Source organism: Martes martes (assembly GCF_963455335.1).
Source record: "Martes martes genome assembly, contig: scaffold_117, whole genome shotgun sequence".
NCBI lineage: Eukaryota > Metazoa > Chordata > Mammalia > Carnivora > Mustelidae > Martes > Martes martes.
This window is the reverse complement of record NW_027666346.1, coordinates 5,684-24,579: the sequence shown is the minus strand read 5'-3', so window position 1 is coordinate 24,579 and position 18,896 is coordinate 5,684. Positions and strand designations below refer to the sequence as shown.

Genomic DNA, 18,896 nt, shown 5'->3' with positions numbered 1-18,896 from the left:
TAGCTAAACTTAAGCAGAAAGAAAAATTTAAAATTAATAGGCATATAAAAAAACTAATTTTGTAGTTTTTTCTTTGACAAATACAGACTACTACCAAGACACAATACAGTTTACAAAGAATTGTATTGTTCATCTTCTGCAATACTCAAACGTTTGAGGAGATACATATTTCTTCTGTAAAGTTTGTTTAAAATTAACCCTTCTAAGAATTTTAAGTTTGTGGTCTGACATGGGAACCAACACCCAAATTTTCTAGGAAACTCCCTAGGTGGTTTTGAGTGAGAAAGTTTGAATACCACATTTTGAGAAACTATTTGTTCAATAGAACACGGTCTCTAAATGAACATGGATGGTAGGTCCTTGGGAGTGAAATGAAATTAATTGTATCAGGAAACAAACTTGAAAATCACTGAATTCTATATTTTCTTCACAATGCAGAAAAGTATTTTAACAACTCTAAAAGGTTCTTCAGCAAACAGCAAAGAAACCTCTTTAACCTAGGTGAACCTAGTACTATCCAAATTGACTTGACCCTACAAACTTTTTAACACCATTACACTTCAGGAGATCCTGAATAGATAGCACTTGTTGATACTGCCTTCCTAAGGGCCTACCCTCAAATAGAGACACTGAGATGACTTTGATGGACAAATGGGGCTCTAACTGCCCTAAGGGGTGCCGCCGAAAGGTTGTCGACATCAGGGCACTTAAATTATCTATTTAGTGTGAAAAGTTCTGCTAAGTGTGAGAAACTGTGGTGACCTTCTTTAGAAAAGTTTCTTTTGTTGTTGTTGTTGTTGTTAAAAAGAGAACATTCATAAATAGAATTGCTGCCTTTTAAAAGTACAGTTGGTAAACTATTAATAAAGATTATAAATTTATGATTCAGTTTTGTTCTCAAATTTCTAAAAAAAACTTTTAAGAGAATGTAGCTCATGTGTGCAGTTTGATAAACTAAACAGGAAAAAATCTATTTTGAATACATATTTTAACTAACATGAAACAAGGCAGCCAACTGGTAAGATCTACTTTTAGAAACTTATCATGTAGGATGTCCAGCCATCCGTCCCTCGTTTATCTATAAAGCTTTCATTTGTCACACAGAGTTATTGCAGGGGGTTTTGGTTTTGGGTTTGTTTGGTTTTTTTCCGTTTTAATTATGTTTCTTTAATAAATTGGCTCAGAAAATCAAGATGAAGGAAGAATTGTCATTTAATAAATATACTGATTTTTTTTATAATACTAATTTTATGAATAAATACTACTACTGATTTTCCTGCAATAATTTGCCTTGGAAGTCATACTTAGTGCTGCTTAGGTTGACATGAAGACAGAGGAGAAAGAAGAATGTGTTGAGTATATGACTTTGTGATTTGTATGTTTATCTTGACTAAATTGAATAAGGCTGCTCCTTAGATGGTAGAAATTCCCGTTAATCACCAAAACCTAGAATCAGGTTGACTACGTAATTTGCAGAGCCTGGTACAAACTGAAAATGCTTAAAGTTATTATGAACTTCCGGGAGGTAACCACAGAACGTGAAACCGAGCATGGACCTCTGACTACAGGAACTTGTGTGATTACACAGGTCTTAACACCACAAAGCCAACCCTGACTAGAAAATCTTTACAGATTAGCAGTGGGGGAAGGGCTCTGATAGGAGATCTGATTAAGGAGGCAGTGTTCCCCCAAGTCTTCAGGTGACCAGTGAAGCAGACAGTTTGGTACAGCAACTTCCAGTGAAACACCCCCTAAGGATTGTAGTTTAAGTGAGACTCAGCTGATAGATAACACAAATGACTATTCCAGTGAACTGGTGGGTGATGAGCTGTGTTTGATCACCTGTTTGAGGCAGCCAACATTTACTTGGTATAAATTCAAACCATTCTTTTGTCTGGAGACAGTGGAAAGGTTTAAGGATAGTATTGCTATGATTCCTTGTATTAGAAAAAAAAAAAATCCTAGGTGGTCTAAAATGTATAAGGCAGGAAAGAAGCTTTCTGGGGAATTTTCTTTAAAGATTCAATGAAACAAAAGAAAATAAAAGTGACTAATGTGGGTTGGTGAGTCTACTGTGTTATCTTTTTTTTTTTTTTTTTTTTTTTAAAGATTATTTATTTATTTATTTGACAGAGAGAGAAGTCACAAGTAGGCAGAAGTAGGCAGAGAGGCAGGCAGATAGAGAGGAAGAAGCAGGCTCCCTGCCGAGCAGAGAGCCTGATGTGGGGCTCGATCCCAGAACCCTGGGATCATGACCCGAGTCGAAGGCAGAGGCTTAACCCACTGAGCCACCCAGGCGCCCCTACTGTGTTATCTTTGTATATAGGTTTATATCATGCAAATTACTAGTAAGACTTGTCCTGCTTGGTTCATGTCACAGTGCTTCAATATACTCAAAGTATGACTATTTTCTATATCTCGTAGATGAGAAAATTGGAGTTCAGAAAAAAGATGATTCCAATAATGTCAAATTTTTGTAGGTGGTTAAGCTATAAAAAAAAAAAAAAAAAAAAACTTGTGTTTATTGAAGGTATACTATGTACCAGACATTATGCTAAGCAATTTCCACATATTATTCATTTAGTTTTTATTTGTCAGAACTCTTTCAACTGAAAGTGAGCATACATCCTTCTTAATATAGTTTTAAAAAAAATAACGTTCTGTGTGTATGTTCAACTGGGAAATGCAGGAGGCAGCCTCAGACATAGCTGAATTTGTGCAAAAATGATGTTGTCAGGAATTTATCTCACTGTCTTTCAGCTCTGCTTTCCTCTGTATTATTTATTCTCAAAGGGAGTCTCTGCATGTGGTGGGAAGGACGGCCTGCACCTCCAGATTTACAAGTCTTTAATCACCTTGATCTCAGAAAGAAAAAGACTCCCAAATACCTAATTCCCAGGAAAGCCTGGGCCCTGACTTCTTTCTGGGCCCATTCCTGCATGAATCACCAGGGCAAAGGGATACACTTATCGGACAGGCCTAAGTCATGGCATCTCCCTGGAGCTGGAAGAGAGAGACACACACAATTCCTTAAGTGCATAATGTCTCAGGGTGTTATGACCCAAAGAAGGGGGTGTGATTCTGGGTAAGCCTTAGGAACAGATATCCATTACAATAGCGTAATTATTATATATATTTACACAAGCAAACTGAGGGTTGGGGGAGAAAGAAGGATACTCTGCTTCACTGTAAATATATTGTAGGGATGGAACTTATCCCAAGGAGATAATTGCAATACCCCAAATTCTACAAAACAATAAAAAGGATTTATGTTTTTTTTGTTTTTTGTTTTTAATATTTTATTTATTTATTTAACAGAAAGAGAGAGAGATCACAAGTAGGTAGAGAGGCAGGCATAGAGAGAGGGAGGCAGGCTCCCTGCTGAGCAGAGAGCCTGACTCGATCCCAGAGTCCTGGGATCATGACCTGAGCCGAAGGTAGGGGCTTTAACAGACAGAGCCACCCAGGCGCCCCAAAAGGATTTATGTTTTGAGTACGTTCAAGGAATGCCAGTCTCACTACCGTCAGAAAGAAGACATTTGGTAACTACATTATCATCTTAAAACTAAAAGGTACAGAGATTGCTTTATGTAGACATAAGTAATTGGGAGTTTTATGGACATTCTGGAATGTGTATCTTTCAATGACTAACATTTTAATGGGAAAACACTACTCAAAAAACCATAAATTTTAGACCGTCAACTCTTGAGGGCTGTGCCTATTTATTTTTGCATCCATACTAGATACAGTGCCTGACACACTGAAGGCACTCAGTAATTCCTTGTTGAATCAGTGAGTGAAAATGGGTGGGAGACAATCCAAGTCAACTTAATTACTTAGTAGTGAATGCTACAACCCAGGGATACCTCAGAAGTATTTTCTATATGGGGAACTGGATTTGTATGTCTTGAAAACGAAGTTATATGTGTCTACCATGACTGCATTTTGAGAATAACTATTTTATTAGCATGGGCCTGCTTAGGGAGCAGCAGCAAACTGTATATTGGCTCTGTCAACCGATTGAAATGACACTTATGGACTGGTGACTGACTGGTCTCCAAGTACTAGTTTATGCTGTGCCTTAGTCATGATTAGATTGGACTAGATTAAACCTATGTCTTAAGAGTCTGTACTGGAGTTTGTGGGAATCAGGCAGTTTATAACAAAAACAGAAATATAAAGACATCCAGAGTAGAGCCTTGTAAATGGTGTACACTAGAGTTAGGATATTTGTTTCTGTGGCCCCAAGGACTAGAGATCCTGACCAATCACCTAAGTTGTTGATCTATTACTAGAACTATATTTTTTCACTAAGCTTTTAATTTTAACTCCAGCATAGTTAACGTACAGGGTTATATTAGTCCCAGATGTACAATATACTATACAATATAGTATAGTATTCAGTAATTCTGTGCATTACTCAGAGTAGTGCTCATCACGATAAATATGCTCTTTAATTCCCATCCCCTCTTTCAACCATCCCTGTATCCGCCTCCCCTCTGGTAACCATCAGTTTGTTCTCTATAATTAAGAGTTTGTATTTTTGGTTTGCCTCTCTCTTTTTCCCCCCCTTCGCTCATTTGTTTTGTTTCTTAAATTCCCCATATGAGTGAAATCATATGGTACGTGTCTTTGACTGACTTGTTTTGCTTAGCGTTATACTCTCTAGCTCCATCTGTGGTCACACATGGCAAGATTTCATTCCCTTTTATGGCTGAATAATATTCCATTGTATATACACACCACCTCATCTTTATCCATTCATCAGTGGATGGACACTTGGGCTGCTTCCATAATTTGGCTATTATAAATAATGCTGTAATAAACACGGGTGCATGTATCTCTTTGAACTAGTGTTTTTGTATTTTTTGGATAAATGCCCAGTAGTATGATTGCTGGATCATAGGGTGGTTTTATTTTTAACTCTTTGGGAAACCTCCCCACTATTTTCCACAGTGACTGCATCAGTTTGCATTCCCGCCAACTGCACGGGGGTTTGTTTTTTTCCATGTGCTTGCCAACACTTGTTTCTTGTGTTTTTGATTTTAGCCATTCTGACATGTATGAGGTCAACTACCTAGAACTATTGCTGTGCCTTTTAAATAGTCCAGTTTCAGTGAGGTCTGTCATTTGGTAAAAGAATAGCATAACCATCTACAATTCTGTTCACATTTAAATAGGATAATGCCAAACTGCGCAGTGTCCAGAGACGGGCAGGCAAAAAGGTTTGGTTTTGAATTTTAATAAATATACTTGAAGAGAGTGCTGATGCTTAGACCAGAGGAAGAGATTATAAAGATAAATATAGAGGGATGTAAAAAGAAGATCGGGTATATTCTTCATAGCTATAGAAGAAAGACCAATCAATAAAAGCAACAGAGAGGTAGATTTAACTGAAGAAGACATTTTTCAACCTTTTGCTGACTTGTGAAAGATGATCTTGAACAATTAAATTGTAGTGATATTATAGATGAGATTTTGTTCAATAGAGATTCTTCAATATAAAGAATACGTTGTCTAGTTTTATAAACAATTTTCTTTTTTTTTTTTTTTCAGGAAACTAGTCTAATTATTAGAGGTGGGCTTAGCACAAAATTGAGAGTTCCTCATTTGCAATTGTTTGGGGAAGACACAACTCTGTTTTGTATTTATGCATTATTTTCCCTAAAGAAGGCTTCCCAAACTACATAAATTCAAGGTCTCATAAAACCTAAATTAACCATTGTTAAAACTGATGACTAACAATGCTACAAAGATTTAAAACTATTATATTCATATTTGAATCCACACATTTGAATGACTATTCTAATTTATTCATATAAAAACTTTAATATGTGGAATTCTAAAAAGAACAAATATATTCATTTGTAATGCACTGATGAAAATTGAACCAGCATAATGAAGAACTCTGCAGAAATACTAGCTCATAAAGTACCAGTCCATGCCTACACGTGGAGAAGTAAAGGGATTAAAATGGATATCTATTTTCTTGAAAGTCAGAATTAAATAATACATTTTTATGGTAGAACGAGGCACATAGTAGGTATTCAATAATTTTGTGTTTCTCTCTGGGGATCTTGCATTTCTATGATTTTATTTAAACTTGATTTTCAACTAGAAATGTTACCAATACTTAAAGTTACTTATGTTTTTGCAAGAGTTTCAGATAAATTGACATTCAGTTTTACTTGGTATAAGAATACATTTTTAACTTTAAGGGTCATAAAATAAAAGGGAATCTACTCATCATTACCAGCAAAACAAAAAATAACTCGAATAGGAAGACAAGCAATATATAAAAGTGGTGTTTTTGCTTTTATTGCAAATGAGTCAAAAGCAAATATTTCATTATCTTTTTATTAGCCCATTTTTATAGCGGCATTTGGGGTAATATTTTATAAATGGCATGCATAAAGTGTGTTTGTTGTGGCTTCTTTCAAAAGAAATGATGATTTGTGTAAAATATTGCTCACATGGTTAAGTTAAAACCTTAGGTTAAAAACAGGAGCCAGTTATCTCATTTGAGAATACTTAATTTTTCTCAAAGCTGATAGTTTTATCTTTAGGAATCCCTGTAGTCAAGATTCCCTTTCTTGCAGTTTTATTTGGGACTGTGGTTATATACAGTTTCTGCTCAGTCTTTGCTCAAGAAAGAGGGTCACTGCTGTCACAGAAAATGACAGTGATCCTTACAAACTGCAGCAGGGAACCATAAAACCCTGTTGTGACCTCTAAAAAAAAATGAAAAGAGTATGTTTATGACCTAAAATAGGGATGGTTTTACACCCTCATTCTTTACACACTCTCTCTCTCACACACACACACACATACACAATACTACACAAATCCTGCCCTAGCTATTATAATTTCAAAGTTTTCATTTTAGGCATTTTGGTATATTTTATTCCCTCAGAAGTTTCCAAGGTTCTTGGTGATGAATTGTTAATAGAAACTGGGGGACACCTGCAACTACATTCATCCATTTTAATTGTGACATGTCTCTGCACAAGATCCCCAAATGTGTTTTCCCTTCAAATTTATACATGCATTACTTATCTTCCAAGAAAAATAGTACAAATTGTTACCAGGGCTGATTCTATGGAAGCTGATCAGGAAAACAGAGAAATTTCAAAGCATTTTAATTATACCTAGAGCTTTCAAAGCTTTGAGATTTTTATTTATCTTTGAATATGGCATAAGAAATGAATTTTAAATTACAGAATATAGTTTGAAACTTCTAAGATCAGGTGCACATAATTTGTATCCTTACAGGGTTCAGGGGTTGTTCTGGCAAAATCCCTATATCTTGTTCTTCTGTACATTTTATTATTTTGTGGGTTTTAATTTTTTAGCTGGTAACATTTTAAAGTAGAGTTTATTTTTTATATTAAGAATTATTTTGAGGGACACTTGACTGGCTCAGTCAGTAGAGCATCTGACTCTTGATCTTGGGGTTGTGAGTTTGAGCCCCACGTTGGGTATAGAGGTTACTTAAAAAAAAGAAAAAGTAATTATTTTGAATCTTTCAATTAGGCTCATAAGATAGAAAATATAAGTGTGAAATGGGATTTTTTTTTTTTTTTGAGCGATTGAGAAGGGTAGGGGGTAGGGGCAGGAGGAAAGGGTGAGAGAATCCTAAGAAGTCTCAATGACCAGCATAGAACCTGAGTGGGGCTCCATCTCGACCACGAGATCATGACCTGAGCAGAAATCAAGCGTCTGTTGCTTAACTGACTGAACCACCCAGGGTCCCCTCAAATGGGATCTTTTATGTCAAATACTTCTGCTTGTGGAATATAGGCCAGTTTCAGATGTGGGATTTGGAAATTATGGTGTTTATCACAAAATGGCTCCAAGTTGTAAATTTAGCCTTGTAAGACTCAGTTCAAATGAACTCTTTCTGGGGGTTGGGGGGAGAATTGCAAGCAGGTTACATGTCCATGGTGGAGAGCTGATTGGGGCTTCATCTCGGGACCCTGAGATCATGACCTGAGTGGAAATCAAGAGTCCATTGCTTAACTGAGCCACACAGGCGCCCCTCAAATGAACTCTTATTGACGTTTCTCAACAGAATTTCAAAATGTTCCAATATCTGTTGATGATAATTCATCTTTCCAAATTATATACACTATGAGTTACACACTCATAGTTAAAAATAATGACTTGATACTCAAGCTAGAGCTCATTAATTATTATAATAGAAACATATTTTGGTGAGGAAATATATTCTTTATCAAATAATTTACAAATTTGCTTTTGATGTGGTTATGATGGTTAAACCACATCGCTGAATCTCAACTAGTTTCCTTTAAACCTAAAATATATGTGATTGGTAGTGTGACAAAATTTTATGCTTAGAAGTAGAAAATTATATGTGATATATGAAACTATCTTAACTAAAAATATTGACATAAGTAACATTTCCTGCATATATTACATTTATTGGGCATGTCTCTTTTTGGCAATCTATTGGAACTATAAGAAAATTTTTTATTTGCTTAAGTTTATTTGGACCATCTAATTTCATATTTTCCCTTGATTTTTAAGAATATCCAAAAAACATTTCCCGAATGTGTGTATGTGTGAAAATAGTAGAATTATTCTATGAATAGGTGTCCACATCTGATATGAGACCACAGTTAGGTTTCTGCTCTGAAAATTATTTTGAATTGTGAGTAAAACATTTTTACTGTGTCTGAAATATCTCACAACTACAGATTAAATGTAAATTTCTAGGACTATTGTTCATAATATGATTATCATAATAACTCATTTGTAATAATCTTTTTTCTCAGATAAATCATTATGTGTCAAGGTTAACAATGGGAGTGTCACTTTATAAAGTTTATAAAGTCATATAAGAGATTTAAGTAATATTCTTAAAGGCCAAACTTAAAATTATGTATTAATATTTGAAAAATACACACTTGGTTCAGAAATAGAACTTTTGACTTAATAAGGCATTTGGGCATTCTCTTCTTCTCTCATAGCTATGACTATACCAAATATGTACAGAATATCAGATGTTCATATTGGTTCATTTTGAATTATGTATAATATCCATTTACACAAATGAGATTTGTTTGGATGGCTCAATATAGACAGCCTCTTTTTGATGACTTAGAATAAATAATATTCTAAATGCTAAGTCAGTGGTCTTATGTTTAAATGTCTTTCTTTCCTGCATCTCATTGTTTTGTTTTGCTTTCCTTTGGTTTAGATCGAGGCACTGTGCAGAAGGTGGTAGTTCTTCCTGCTAACAGCTCTGCCAGGGGTGAGCTCATTCTGGAGGAGCTGGAAGTCTTTAAGGTTTGAGCATCTCTTCTGTTAATCTCAGTACATGCATGATGGATAGAATTCTTTCATCTTAGGGCCACTTGGGAGGAAAAAAAATATTTGATAAAGGATCAAATAAATATCATAAGTTTTTGAGGGTAGGAAACACCAGATGAACTGAGGAATATAGAACAAATATTTTTCTGAAGTTGGGTTTTTTTGTTTTTTTTGGGTTTTTTTGCATTTCAAGTTATCTTAACATTAAAAGATTCGCTTTTTCAACTATTATCACAACTCAAAGAATTTTGGTCATCATTATTTTTATAAATGAGTTCTTGTGGTCAAGGTCGAAAAGATTTGCCAGCAAAGGGCTTTTATCATTTGCTTCACAAGCCACTGAAATCCAAGTGCCTTACATTATTGATTGTTAGATAAACTTTCTCATATTTTTTTTTATCCAGGAATTTTAAGAAAAACTGCTTTGTTTCCTCTTATTTTATGGCTTTCAACTCAAATGACATTCAAGTTACATAAAACAAATGTTGTCTCTTTACCACTCAAAGCTTCATGTTCTGCTGAACTTGAGATTTCATTATTACTCACTTTGTTCTTAAATTTGGGCTTAACAAAAAGAAGAAGAAAGTAAAACAATATACGACATCAACAAAAAGGCACACAGTGGGAAGTTCAGTCCTGTAAGGCATCACCTACTCAGGGCAGAGTGCTTATTCTTTCTGGATCTGTGACTTGGGAAAGCAGATCTGTGGTGTCCCTTCTCTCCTTAAGATGTAAGCCATTGTAGTTCAGGTGATTTCTCTGATAAACATTTGGAAAGACGGATAACAGCCAGAGAAGCTGTTAGGATTGCAAAGATACTTTGGCATCGAATCAATCCTATTGCAGACTACAATTTCCAACTAAATCAATCAAGAAGAAACAGACCACGCACAAGACGCTGCCACCCCAGAGCCGCCAGCACGGCCCACCCTTGGTCAACACCCCTGGGTCTTTGACATCACCTTGGACAGTGAGCCCTGGGGTTCGTCTCCTTCAAGCTGCTTGCGAAGTTCCAAAGACAACAGAGAACTTCCGTGCTCTGAACATTAGGGAGAAAAGATTTAGTAATAAAAATCCCTGCTTTACAGGATTTTTCCAGGATTTCAGGGCCAGAGTAGTGATTTCACGGGCCATTGTGGCACTGGCCGCAAGTCGATCAATGGGGAGAAATCTGATGATGAGAATTTCATCTGAAGCCCATGGGTCCTGGCACCTTGTCTATGGCAAATGCTGGACCCAACACGAACGGTTTCCAGTTTTTCATCAGCACTGCCAAGACTGAGTAGTTGGATGGCAAGCATGTGGTCTTTGGCAAAGTGAGGGTGGGCAGGAATATTGTGGAAGAAGAGCTTTGGGTCCAAGAATGGCGAGACCAGCAAGAAGATCACCGTTGCCGACTGTGGACAAATCTAATAAATTTTACTCCTGTTTTATCTTAATTACTAGGCCATTCCTTCTGTAGCTTAGGTGAGCATCCCTTCACCGACATCTGCTCAAAATATCCTATAATTTCTGTGCTCTCATTGCAGTTCTATGGGTTCATATTTTCCTTAATCCCCTCCAAGTTTAGCTGGATTGAAGATATAAATTTATGATGTCACATGATAAACAACAACAAGCCAAAACAAACAAACGGTCCATGGACATCCAAAGACCAGAGTTAGCCTTTAACTGAGTAAAATTAGCACTTCAGGCCTCCCAGGAGCAGACTGTCGCTGGTGTAGTCAGTTGCTTTGCTTAGTTGAGTGAACTCAGAATATATTGACTTATTAATACATGTTCCCATGGTCACCAAAATTATTGAATTTATAAGCATATAAATGATCAAGATGCCTTGTTCAGATTATGCTAATTCATTTTAAATATAAAGAATTTTTTTTTAAAGTAACCAAGTGAAATCTGAGGAACTCTGGAAAATTTTCCAGTATCTTGTTGAATTTATCATTTTAAATGCTAGACTCACTTTGGCATAAGGTTCTTTGTGATTAGTGTGTTAATATTGTGCTTACAAAATGTTAACTAGGTACATTCAAGTGCTTTTTTCTGTGCCTTGCTTTATAAAGGAATTGATTGTTTCATTAGATTAACCAAAATTGCATTATGTATAAAATATATTTTCCTCATTCAGTTCAAAACAGACAACTTGGCTAGCCAAAATAACATAAAGTACCTTATTCTGGAATTTGCTTGAAGAGAGCAAAAATGCCATATGGCAGACCTTCATTTTTAATTCTGAAATATAATTTTTTGATAATCAGAAAACATTAAGTGGGTTTGACACAAACCCAAACATGTAAGTTATGGAAAGCTCTTAAAGAAATGGGAGTCATTCTGATCATGTGCTAACTACTTATGGTGTGTTATATGAGTTGTGCTAGTGTTATCATCATGAAGAATAAACTCTCAGTGGAAAAACAGAGTCAGTCAAAATGCATGTGGGGAACATCAGCCCAAGAGAGAGACTAAAAAAGTTTGAACTTTCTTGTGGACGTGTGTGCCAGTGACTGATACGGCTAAATTGAGAGACACTGTTGCCAAATACAGTTACTTACTGTCTTCAACAGTGTTTGTGTCATATTTTCTGAGGTGAGGTAAAAATAACTGGGTGTGTATGATATACTGTGATTAGCACGTGAGGAAATAATGCATTTGAATGGAAACAAATTCCTAAGCCAAGTGTCACACTGATACACTGCAGAAAACTCAAACTCAATGTAACCTTAAAAAACCAGACTCTTTGTTTTTATAGAGTGCAGAACCATAATCTCTTTTAATCCTCTATTCAGAATATTTCCTGAAAATACATCCAGCTTCCTCAAACTTAACTTGAATTGGTGGTACAGCTATTAGTAGTTGCCTGGATGGATATAAATTGCAATACCTTTTTTGTATGTGTATGTGTATTTCTAAGCTGTGATCAAAACCTGTTGCAATTGAGTGTTTAGATTGAGCTAATCTAATAATATCACCATTTTTTTCTTTTAAACGTGTGTAAGAACACACACTTCCAGAACGTGAAATAATTGTAGGTTCCATTAATTTTGAGAGCTTGCTCTCACTTGCATTTTTCAAATAAAACTTCACAGATGATTATCAGGTTATCACGAGTCTAGTTTTTAAAAGGAACTCATAATGTTTAAGAAGTAGACTCTATGAATAGAGTCACTTTCAAAAAGGATTACTGGGGCGCCTGGCTAGCTCAGTGGGTTAAGCCTCTGCCTTTGGCTCAGGTCTTGATCTCAGGATCCTGGGGATCGAGCCCCGCATCGAGCCCCACATCGAGCCCCGCATTGGGCTCTCTGCTCAGCGGGGAGCCTGCTTCCCCCCTCCACAACTCTCTGCCTGCCTTTCTGCCTACTTGTGATCTCATTCTGTCAAATAAATAAAATAAAATAATTTAATTAAAAGAGTTTTTAAAAAAGGATTACTATTTCAGAAAATCCTTAGGTGCTTTCATGAATTCACATTTATCAAAAGAGGACATTTTCTAACTATTTCTTTTTTCCTTTTTTTTTTCAAAGTTGTAAGATTTTTATTTTTTTTCTAACAGTATTTCTTTGTTTGCAACAGGAGAATTAATAAGTATGATTCAGGCTAATACGTCTTTCCAAAGCAACATTTGGCAGCTGCAGGGTAGTTTCTTATGCAGATGCTTGAGTTGTGGGAGAAGAACTTGAGGTGCCATTCCACAGCATCTTATCTACCCCCATCCACGCCTAAGCTTTATTCATTGCATTCAGTATTCCAAGATAAAATTTTTTAATTCTTCCAAATTTCTCAGATTTTGTTTTTCTAAAGATTATATTGATGATGTGTTATAATTGCTACTTTTTAAAATTTAATCATATATTTGTAAAATATATCATATATATTTAATCATATATTTGTTAGCACAACAGAGGAAATGTACTTTAGAGACCACTATTGCTAAACTTTGAGTATATGTGCATGTGTAGAGAAATGATGATGTCTTGAATTTTAACAGACATGAGAATATCTTTAATGCAAATCTTTTTAAAGGATTATTTGAACAGCTACCAATTTTTTTTAATTTTTCAGAATCGTGCTCCTATAACAACGATGAAAATCTCATCCAAGAAGGTAAAACAACTCCATTTTTTTTCTTTATGTATTAAAAATTTTACTGTTGTGAAAAATATATTTTATAATTTTAGAAAAATTAATATTAGTATTAGAAAAATAATTATTATTTACAATAACCACAAAATCACCTTTAATTTTGATACATAGTTGACAGGCTATGAATGGAAGACAAAATAGGTCTATTTTGTATAAAAGCCCAGGAGAGAAGAACATATAAATATATACAGCAAGATATCCCAACATTTTGTATATCCTGTATATCCTGTATTCTCAAATATTACAGTGTGTGAAGCCAACCAAAATAAAATTAATCTTTTGAATGAAGACTTTGGTATAATGTTTGGGCTACTATAGCATCACAAACATTCTCAGGGGCTTGGAATGAGTAATCAGTCCTCTTCCGAGTTCCTGCTGCTATCACTTGTTTGAAATGTGCAATGCATTCTTTTATGCTTATTGCTAAAGAAGTGCTATATTTTAGAGTTTATATGTGTCATTTAAAAAATCTGAATTCTCAGATCTAAACCATAAAAGGATTTGGGTTTGAGGGAAGAAATGTTTGGCTCTGATTATCAGAAATGTTTCATCTTCTAATTCATGCCTGCACATGCAAATACACAATCACAGAAAAAAAGGAAAAGCCCTATCCCAGTCTCTGCCTAAACAACGTATACACCTCTCCAGCCCCCAAGGCGTTCTCTCTGGAAGAAAGTTCTAAAGGGTGGAAGCATATAGCCAGAAATGGAGTAGGCTTCAGAGCACAATGGACGTGCATTTGAATCCCAAGTTATCCATAAATTATGAATAAGTTGTTAAACTTCACTGACCTAAGTTTCTGCCTCTATACGGTAATGCTTTTCTCACAAAAGAGTTAATTTATATAAATTGCCTAAAATACAGCAGGTCCTTCATAACTGCTGTTTAAAGAGCCTGAGACTTATTTTTCTTGGAATATGGAATAAAGGTTTTAAGTATTAGCATAACTGATGACATAAAGTTAGTGTTCTTTACCTTATTTGGTCTGTTACAGATGAAGAAGTATTCCACAGTCAGTCCTGTACTCTTTTCACTTGACTCAATTTTATGAAGAAAAATAAATAGGGTACCATAGAGCTAAAGATCTCATCTGTAAAAATGTTTGCATGGTGCATAACAAACATTTTCCCAAATAACAAGAAGCCATTCGTCATTTTCTCCAATGTCCCAGGGAGCTGATCCCAAGTCAGAATTGTCTTTGAAGTCGGCAGGGACGCCCCTTGTTTACAGTAGTTTAATGAAAAGAGAAAATATTGGAGCAAAATTCAAAATGGACTGAGAGCCATTTGTGTGGCCGAGTAGCCCAGTACACAGTTACAGTGACACACGTTACTATTCAGGCTATAATTCAGCTGGTAGACTCATAGTTCACAATCCATCCCATTAAATTGCAATATGCAGTACACATACACACATGAGAAAAAATGAGTATTAAATCTGTCTTCAACATCTTATATTGTAGATAATTAAAAATGTTTCTTTCAATCATTAGATTTAGGGCAGGATAATTATTTCAGTTTTGGGGAACTCATTTGCACATCTGCATACCTCATTATTTTTTCAGTGAGAAAGAAGTACAAATTGCCAATGGTATTTTATGTACATTTAAGCACTATGAATTTAGTGCCTTCCCTAGTCTTCAAATTATTTTATTTTCTATTTTCTGCTTCTTTATTCTCTAATTTATTCTTGCATTCCATACTGTCAAAAAGTTAGATTAATTTTTTAAAAAGATAATTTCTAGAATGAAACTACTTGTCTTCTTTCCTTAAATAAAGCAGTTTCCTTAATTTAGCATAGCTGATGCTTACATTATATTATTTATTAATGTACTCAATAAACACTTATTTGAAATGTTCCTAGAGAAATGGTTATTGTCAAAATATGCCGTTGTTTTTGTATAGTTTGTCTCAACTGGGGATAAATCATTTTCAACCCAATTTCTGCAAAATTAATTAATCTGAATAAAATGATTTTTTATCAGACAGTAGACTGAGGTGTGATTCAAATGATTAATTAGAATTGACAATGTATAAATTGATAGTTTGTTAACTGGTGATTTACTCTACTACATTATTCATTCATTATTCATTGAGCTCTTAGGAGTCAGAAACTATTCTAAGTATTTCATGTGGAGTTAGCCCTTACATTTAGTTCTTAACATAACTCTATAGGATAGGTACTATATTATCCCAGTTTTACTCAAGAACGGCCTGAGATTCAGAAAAGTTGCATAGCATGGTTATGGTTGAGCTGGGATTTGAATCCTAGAAGTCTGCCTCCAGAACCTGGCAGACCAATGGTGCTCCTACTGATTTAAATTTTAAATTACATGTAGGTGAATATGTATAGATGTCTTTGTGTGTGTTGCACATGTGAATATATTTGAGTTCCAGCTTAGAGATTCTCTGCTAATTTGAATCATAAAATATCACTTCTTTAGAAAATAAGCATTAGTTAGAAACTTACCCTTTCAACTCCTGAGAACCAATATATGCACAGAAAGAACTGGAGCAGTATCCTAAGAAGTTCTTGACATCCTGTAAATGAAGGAGAGGGAAATCTTTATTTATGACTTGGGATGCTGGAGATCACTGGATCACACAGAAAGTTTAAGACATGACTAAATATAAATACTGATATTCTTCTAAATAATTTAAATGTTGCTCTAATGAGTAATATGCCACTTTCAAAGGCATGCAGAAAAAAGTTTTTTTTTTAATTTTATCTAATACTCACAGTGTACTTTTTCCCCTAAACTTAAAAATGCCCTTTATTTAAGACTTGACGTTTTCAAATTTACAAGGTGATGGGTTGCCAGATTTGAAGAAAAAGAAAGCTGCCTTGTGCATACAAAAAATAAAGCAAGCGTCATAATTTAAATCTGTAACATATTAGCACAAATTTGAGAGAACAATAAATCCCAGTGTCTCAAATGTATGACCATTCTACACAGGGCCCTGAGTTTTTTTTTTTTTTTTTTTTTCTTTTAACAGGAAAGTAGTAATATTATAGGCATATTAACATAAGGAAATTCTATTTATTTTGGCTTATACCCTCTGTGCTTTGCTTCTTGTTTTTAGTCTATTTTAAAATGAATCTCAGGGTGTATAGACATAATGCGTTCCTGCTGAAAGTCCTCTTTTAACGTCCACATCTGAATTAAATCATAATCATTCCTCCAATAGCAACAGTTGTATGTGAGCTCCAATGAAGGGATTTCCCAAGTGTCTCTGCATCGCTGCCACATCTATGGTACAGCCTGTGCTGACTGCTGCCTGGCAAGGGACCCTTACTGTGCCTGGGATGGCCATTCGTGCTCTAGGTTCTACCCAACTGGGAAGCGGTGAGTACCAAACATTCAGCTGAAAGTCAAAACTGATGTTGCCAGATACTCATCATTAGAAAAAATTCTATTGCTGTATTCTTTTAAAATTGCCCTAGAAGTAGTAGCTATGTTTAGCATCATGTATAGTTATTGAATGAAGTAAATGGCTATAGTTTTAACTTGAAATTCTCACAGATATGTAGGAATACAGTATTTTGGAGACATTTATTTCTCCTCTTAAAGCTCCTCTAGCAACACAATTCCCCCCTATGACCCAGCAAATATTTTAAGCAGCGTTTAATGTTTTCCACATTACCTAATTTTTTGTATGCTTCTGTATATCATTAAATTACACCTCCTTAGGGTTTCCCTGTGCCATTTAATTCTCCAATGATCAAATGTTTTTCCTAGTTCAGGCAACAGGAACATTGTTTCAAAATGTGTATGCTGAATTGCTTTCAGAACCTTGGTGACATGCTCTTACCTCTGAGAATGGGAAGTGCATGGTTGCTGGTCAGATTGAGAGAGTAAGATAGTCTGAGACTAAATGCCATTTATCCTAGCAAAGACTTAGATGAGAACTTAGAACCAACTAGTACACAAGTTGTGACACCAGTAGAGACATTGATTATGGGACAAAGAATATGCAGAATTTAGGGTCAGCCAAGATCAGAGCAATGGGTCAGTCAGGGTGATTAAGGGGGTGATATTTGAACAAGGACTTGAGTGTGATGAGGAATGACACCAAGGCACTATCTGGGAGGATAGCATTCCAGAGAGAAGGAAGGACCAGAAATCCTTAAAGCTGTAGTGTGTCAAGATTGTTCAAGAAATAGCAACAAGACTAATGGGGCTATCATGGAATGAGAAAAAGGAAGGGTAGAAAGAAAATGAGCTCAGAATGGCATATGACATAGGATTTAGTAAGTCACTGAAGGCTTTTATAGAGTGAAATGGAAAACTACTGCCTTTGAGAACATGAATGATTTTTTTTTTTTTTACATTTGGTTTGAAAAGCTCATCTGGTTGGGTTTGGCTGGGATTGCAGCCCTGGGGTAGGCAGGGGATGGGGGGAGAGGAGATAGAAGTTGCAAGGCAGTTAGGGCACTGTACGTTCAAGGTGCGATATAATGGTGGCTCACACAGGAATGATAGACGTGGAGGTCACACAAGGTCTGATTCGGGGTAGAGCTCAGTTAGAGAAATAGTAGAGCTCAGTTAGAGAAATAGAAGACTCAAGAATGAACCAAGTTCTCAGAACTGAGCATATGCAGATGTAATTTCCTGAGATACAGAAGACCAGGGGAGGAGCAGGTATGTGGAAGGAAAGATGATGCTAAAAGTATCTATAAGATATTCAAATAGAGAGGTTGAGTAGACAGTTAGAAATATGAATTTGGAATGCACAGGTGTGACCTGGTCTGGATAATTTGAAAGTCTTTTGTTTTTAAAGACATGGAATGTGAAGAGAACTCCTATTCTTTAAACCAGTAGTCCTTAGTATCTGTGTTTAAAGAACTATGTTCTTCTGTGTCATTTTGAGATTTAGGCAGGAAGTTTCTAGCCTCTTGATTTCTACATAGAATTTTTAGACCTCATTATCCTGAGATTTTCTGTTTACACTAGACTGGAGATCTGAACCTGGACAGAGTATGAGGAAAGCAAATTCCAAATGTAATCTCAAATAAATGATTTTTTTAGTCATTGCTGGTAAATTTTAATCATATTTGTTTTATATTCCCAATTACAATAGCAGTGATATTTAAAAATTATTACCATAACTGTTTCTAAGGCAATATATTTTTCTTGAGAAAGAGTTATAAAAATTGGCATATCTAATATCTAGAGTGCAATCTTCTATCTATTAAACAGATTTAAAGCTAAAGAAAGATGAAGCCTCATACTTTCTAAGAAAGAAAGTGCTATGAAGATCACAAAGTGAATCTTATCATATTCCTTTAGGCTTATCAGCCTGTCCTGTAATGTGGAGGAATTGGAGATTGGTACTCTTTCCCTGCAAAACTTCCAGACCTAAGCTTTGGCAAACAAGCATTTTCATTTAACAAACAAAGAATATTTCTCAAGTAAAATTTCA

General features: G+C 35.3%; 1 protein-coding gene across 1 annotated transcript in view; it reads left to right on the top strand.

Annotated features, from left to right (window-relative positions):
- The window catches only part of LOC308338069 (semaphorin-3C), a gene marked incomplete at both ends in the record, with an annotated part of 70,819 nt that extends 53,996 nt beyond the window's left edge, over positions 1 to 16,823 (top strand). The window contains 3 exons of the mRNA XM_080831634.1: positions 9,221 to 9,309; positions 13,393 to 13,434; positions 16,662 to 16,823. Coding sequence (XP_080687760.1) covers positions 9,221 to 9,309; positions 13,393 to 13,434; positions 16,662 to 16,823 — 293 coding nt within the window. The remainder of the gene's footprint in view (positions 1 to 9,220; positions 9,310 to 13,392; positions 13,435 to 16,661) is intronic.
- Positions 16,824 to 18,896: the final 2,073 nt, after the last annotated feature.